At 38.0% G+C, this 6,472-nt stretch overlaps 1 protein-coding gene across 1 annotated transcript in view; it reads left to right on the forward strand.

The window, feature by feature from the left end:
- The window catches only part of LOC107676498 (phospholipid-transporting ATPase IA-like), a 183,185-nt gene that overhangs the window by 161,377 nt on the left and 15,336 nt on the right, over positions 1–6,472 (forward strand). The window contains exons 30-34 of the mRNA XM_016471053.1: positions 578–656; positions 3,105–3,166; positions 3,492–3,548; positions 4,726–4,833; positions 4,915–4,916. Coding sequence (XP_016326539.1) covers positions 578–656; positions 3,105–3,166; positions 3,492–3,548; positions 4,726–4,833; positions 4,915–4,916 — 308 coding nt within the window. The remainder of the gene's footprint in view (positions 1–577; positions 657–3,104; positions 3,167–3,491; positions 3,549–4,725; positions 4,834–4,914; positions 4,917–6,472) is intronic.

Genomic DNA, 6,472 nt, shown 5'->3' on the forward strand with positions numbered 1-6,472 from the left:
TGGAGGCCCTTCATAATGCAGAGGTCAGCTGCCTGCTCTGCCAATAGTTAGAAATGGCACTATAGTAAGCAGTGTTTAATAAACAGCTGTTTTTCTAAATTCTGCTGAGGTGAAATTCAGTGCAGCCCTGTATCGTGATATGTATCGTATTGTGGCCTCTGTATCGTGATACGTATCGTATCGTGACTTTGCTGGTGATACACAGCCCTAGTTTGTACTAAAAGTATCCGTTAAGGATTTGGGGTTTTTTCACAACTCACAAAGGAACGATTGGGGAAATTCGATGAGGCAACTCACTGCAGGGAAAAGAGAAGAGATGGCAGAAAAACACCCCTTACTGACATCTCTCATATAGTTGGCACGCCTCCCCTCTCCCTCTTTCTTGCTCTCTCCTCACTCACAGGATATACAAAGTGTCTGTCAGCGGGGTGGCCATTGAGCAGGGAGGCCTGACAAACCTTCCACTTAGCCTAGCGCTGAGAACACACAAAGGCCCAGGGTCAGAGGTCACCGGCAGGGTTAGGGTGGCCATCGTCTTTCTCATGCCTCTCTTTTTTTTCCCTCCACTCTGCTGCAGGTCTTCTGGGCTCATTGTCTAAACGGCCTGTTTCACTCAGTCATCCTCTTCTGGTTTCCCCTCAAGGCCTTCCAGCACGGTAAGCACACATACACACACTCTCTCACACTACTTTTAGTTTAGTTTTTTTGAGGTCAGTGGGTGTCATATTAAAAGACGTGTCTACTCTCGCTTCAGCTTAATTGCTTCTCATTGGCCACCATGAATATCTCAAGATCACTCATATACACAAAAGCACACACTCTCTTTTTCTCCATTTCCACATACTCATTAAAAGCAATAGTTTATGCAAAAGTGAAAATTGTCATAATTAATCATGCCGTTCCAATCCTGTATGACTTTCTTCCATTAAACACAAAGCAGAAGTTTTGAAAAATATCTTTATTACTTACTTTTTTAATATACTGTAATGAAAGTGAATGAGGACTGTGGCTGTCAAGCTTCAAACGTTGCACTATAAAATCATCATAAAAACAGTCTATACATCTTATGAACTATATTCCAAATCTTAAGCCATATGATTTCTTTGTGTGACGAAATTGGCCTAATTTTAATTTAATATTTAAAAAAAATTAATGCTTTACTGATAGTCTTTCTTTGTGAACAGATTATTCAGATTTAGTGAGTTAAACTTTGTGAACGTGATCCACTGATTCATTTGAAGATTCAGCTCATAATAACTCACTCACAAATCACTGTTTCTCTCATGAACGTCATGGAGAGCTAAAACAGCCAATTTTAGTCAATAACTAACAATTTTGGCCTTTTCTTTTTTTATAATTTCAAAGGCTTACAGTAAATAATGACAGCTTTCGTTTTGGTATAATTTAGTAAATTGCTCTATGGTCTATACGTTGTTCTTTACATGTATTCATAAGTGTAAGCATGTACAAAAGAGTGTGTAAAGCATGTGAACAGATTTTGTGTGTGTGTGTGTGTGTGTGTGTGTCAGCACAATTATCTGGCTGACTGCAGGACCACACAGTCAGAATCAGACCTGCTTTTTAAACAAAGCACTGGAGACTGTCTGACTGACAGCCTGTCAGCACCACACACACACACACACACACACACACACACTGAAACACACATACCTTCTTGATCCACATGTGGTGTCCGTTGTGTTTCGCTGTGCCAGAGCGCTGATGGTTTTGGATCATCCGCTCTCAGTTACAATCGGAGAATGACTAATACTCCTCCACTAAACCACACTGCCATGTGTGCACTTTTGTGAGTGGCTTTTCCAGATTTTAAGCAGTCTTTACCATTTAATCGGAGATGTTTGCTGAAGCAATTAGCACAAGCCAATAGCTATCATCCTGAAAAGTCAAGAAAACCCAGATTGTCTCTACGGTCAATTGATCCTCAATGATTTGGGGAGATCTCTTTTCCAAACCTCTCTGTACAGCTGTCAACAGCTCTTTTTACACCCACTGTTACCTTTTATGCAAATGACCACTAGAGCACAGGTGTGTCATAAGAAGAGGATAAGTTTGTTACAAGTTTGTTGATTCAGATTAAGTGGGCATAAATGCTATTTTGGCCTTTGGCCACTTTCTTGAGGATGGGAAATGGGGAGAAAGGGTAGAAATCCGTAAAGAGGTCCGATGCAAACTTGCATGACCCACATGAGCACCACAGCTCCATTAGACCATGGCTCTGACCCTAACAGGACATCCTAGAGAATGTTTTTTACAACACTTTTTACATTTAAATTCTGTCAAAGATTGAAGAATATCTTGAAAACTATTTTATTCAATACAGGTTACGCTCTGTCAATAGCATTTGTGACCCTGGACCACAAAACCAGTCTTAAGTCGCTGGGGTGTATTTGTAGCAATAGCCAAAAATACATTGTATGGGTCAAAATTATTGATTTTTCTCTTATGCCAAGAATCATTAGGATATTAAGTAAAGATCATGTTCCATGAAGATATTTTGTAAATTTCCTACTGTAAATATATTAAAACTTAATTTTTGATTACTAATATGCATTGTTAAGAACTTCATTTGGACAACTTTAAAGGCGATTTTCTCAATATTTAGATTTTTTTGCACCCTAAGATTCCAGATTTTCAAATAGTTGTATCTCGACCAAATATTGTCCTATCCTAACAAACCATACATCAATTGAAAGCTTATTTATTCAGCTTTCCGTTAATGTATAAATCTCAAATTCGGGAAAAATTGACCCTTATGACTGGTTTTGTGGTCCAGGGTCACATTTGTGGAATAATATTTTTGACTTAATACCAAATTTTGTTCCTCTAATGTTAAAAATCCTGATTCTAAATCATATTAAGTCTAAATTGTCGTTTTTGCAGTGAGACTGCATTTCACCACCATGTATGTAAACAGTCCTTTTCTGGTAATCTTGTCTGTTGAAATGTGAGCATTAGAGCCCTCTTTAGCTCAACAACTTAATGCAGTATCTAGCACCGTCCCACTGACCTGTGTTTGTATGTACATGTGTGTGTTAGCATGTGATCCTTCACTCTAAAAGCCTTCTTGTTGATTCTCCTCACAGATACTGTCTTTGGAAACGGAAAGACACCAGACTATCTCCTCTTAGGCAACATGGTTTATACAGTAAGTGCATTTGGGTCCTCAGATCCTCACAAAGCGTCTCTGTGTCCTCCCCGTCGCCTGACACTTTGTCCCGGTTGTCTTGCTGTGAAATGTTCCTTCTGTGCCGAGTCTGGCCTCACTGAGGATTTTCGCTCCCTTTTTTGCCGACTTTTTATGCACTGAAATGAAAATGAAGCTGATCTGCTCTATTTCAAACTGTACTTCAAAAGAAACTGTTTGGAAGTTCCTGTCTGCTGACTGTCTCTCATTAGATCTTATGTCTTTACAATCTAATCTGTTTATGTGTACATGCAACCTCAGATAAGAACCTGTCTCTCTCTCACAGTTTGTGGTGATCACAGTGTGTCTAAAGGCTGGGCTGGAGACATCGTCCTGGACCATGGTGAGCATTTGGAAGACTCTTTCCATCCCTCTCTCTCTTTTCTCTCCTATTTCACTGTGTCCTCCCATTTCCTTTGATTTTATTGTCTCTCTATCAGTAGAAACACGCTCCTCCACCCCTCTCACTCCTCTCACTTACCCTTTTCTTCTGCCGCTGATGTCATGGAAAAGTTCAGAGCATTCAAAATTGATGTCATGGTTTCATTGCTAATCAAAGCATTTATTCACAAATGCAATTATAGTGCAGTGTTGCTTAAATTTTATTACTATTAGAAATTTTATTGCTATTATGGTGCTTGCAAGGCAAATGCTCAGCATTTAAAATGTAATCAACAGTTACGATGTCATTGTAATTTGGACAAAATGCAGTAAAAATAGTAATATTGTCAATTTGAAATAATTTTTTAATTTAATTGATTTTTTGAATAAATATTGAATTTAAAATAATTTTTTGAATTGTTTTCTCTTTGAAATTAGAATTTTTAAATGTAGTAATTTAGAAGTCTGGGGTCATGACTGCTAAAAATTCAGCTTTGCCATCACAGGAATAAATTACAATTTAAAATGTATTCAAACGGAAAACACTTCTTTTAAATTGTAATAAAAGTTCACACTATTACTGTATTTTTAATCAAATAAATGCCGCCTTGGTGAGCATAAGAAATTTCTTTCAAAATCATTAAAATCTTAATTCCAAACTTTTGACTATTTGTGTGTGTGTGTGTGTGTGTGTGTGTGTGTGTACTACTATATATGTGTGCCATAAAAAAATGTTAAATGCATGCATGTTAAAAATTCAGTCTTTTTCACTGCACTCTATTTTTGCAAGTGTAATTTTCACAAAATCACACAATGTTTGTGTGGTTTTAGAGCATTCACATGTGGTTCCAATGTTTCACATGTGCAAATTTCAAGCCTCAAATGCTTGATGATGTGATTAAACAAAAACACATGTGTGTAACATGTTTCCATATGTGCACATTTGTGATTTAGCATGTGTTCATGTAAAATTCATGTGTGTTAAGGGTTGTTGTTATGTATATCACTAGTTTAAAATTATAATACATCTTTCAGATGAGGTTTTCTGCTGTTTGAGTGTCAGACTGCCAGTATTATCAGCAGAATGACGTATCTCCTCAACTCACTGTGTGTTTTCTCTAATCTTTTTTGGCTTATAGTTCAGTCACATTGCGATCTGGGGCAGCATTGGATTGTGGGTAGTCTTCTTTGGCATCTACTCCTCACTATGGCCTCTGATTCCTCTGGCCCCGGATATGTCAGGAGAGGTAAAACATACAGCACAAACATGCTTATTTACACTACTGTTTTTTGCTGTTTTTTTTTTAAGAATGTATTAAATTTATAAGAAGTGAGAGCAGAGACATTTATAATGTTACAAAAAATGTTCTTTCTGTCTTAACTTACGTTCTATCATAACTTTCTTTCTACCAAGAATCCTGAAAAAAATGTATCACGGTTTACACCAAAATAATAAGCTGCAGAACAGTTTTCAACACTGATAATAAAAAGAAATGTTGTTGTTGTTGTTTTGAGCACTAAATCAGCATGTTAGTCTATGTTCACTTCACACTCTCAGTATTTGGGATTGACAGACCCGTTTACTTGCAGGGCTCAAAATTACCTATTCACAAAGCAGCTTACAGTAGCGGCTCAAATACTGTCTTTATGAACATACAACAGGAGTCAAGCTCATTCTGTTCATGTCTGTCACCTGTAACCATAGCGACAGTGACTAAAGTAAAATCAAAGATGGTGATGTTCATAAAACTGAAAAGTATTGTCACATTTGACACAAAAGTCCAATCAATGTGTGAGTTTATCCACCAAATCTTCATAAACCAACAGCAGTTTTTATTCCCGAATGAGAGTGGAAAATTTGTCTTGCACAAACCACATTTGAAAACCCACAACATTCCCTTGACATGCCTATGTGCAGCACAGAGTGACTCTCTTGTATACTGTATTCTGCTGCAGTGTGAACATAGCCTTAGAGTGATTTCTGAAGAATAATGTGACACTGAAGATTGGAGTAATGGCTGCTGGAAATTGAGCTTTGCCATCACAGGAATAAACTCTCTTTATTTAAGCAAATTTGCCTCAAACTATACTAAGTTAAAAACACACACATAGCCCATCCTTATCCTTGGGGCTCTGGATGTGTCAGGTGATATAAAACACACACAGACCACCCTTTTTCTTGCCTGGGGCTCTACACTATCTATGCCATAATCTAAGCATTAAGAGTTTGTGTGTGTTCATTAGGGTGAGCATGGGGCTGGAAACTACACCTCCATAAGGCCTCGGGGCACCACAGGTCTCTGCTCTTTTCTCACCTCATAATCTCCTAATGAGGCGTAATAGGCCCTATTTGTGTCATCTATGAGGAAGAGCAGTTTAAAAACATCTACAACTGCTTGTGTGAGCAGAGAGTTCAGAAGTCCTGGGGTCTAGACAGAATACGTGTGTGATTATAATAGTTTTGTATAGTTTCATTCAAAGGTAAGTAAGGAATAATTGACGACGGGCCGTTGAATTATTAGAAAAATAATGCATACCCGAGGTGGTGATGCGGCCGCGAAGCAGAGTGGCCGTTACAGTCGGGTGTGCATTATTTTTTAATAATTCAATGGCCCGGAGTCAATTATTCCGCTTATACTACGGTTACCACACCTCAAGACATGGATCAGATGATATATTTAAAGGGATTCGTCCGGTTTTTGTACTTAAATCGCTATTGTGAGTAGGATTATTTCTTCCGCATCTCATCCAACGCCTCTTTTGCTAGTTCCAAAACGTCATTTTAAAGCTGGTAATGGAGGCTTGAGCCGTTGATAGCATTCTAATGCAGTTATTAATGAAGTTATTAGAAAGAGAGCGAGAGAGACAGAGACACACAGAGAAAGA

Source organism: Sinocyclocheilus anshuiensis, unplaced genomic scaffold, assembly GCF_001515605.1.
Source record: "Sinocyclocheilus anshuiensis isolate Anshui unplaced genomic scaffold, SAMN03320099.WGS_v1.1 scaffold64, whole genome shotgun sequence".
NCBI lineage: Eukaryota > Metazoa > Chordata > Actinopteri > Cypriniformes > Cyprinidae > Sinocyclocheilus > Sinocyclocheilus anshuiensis.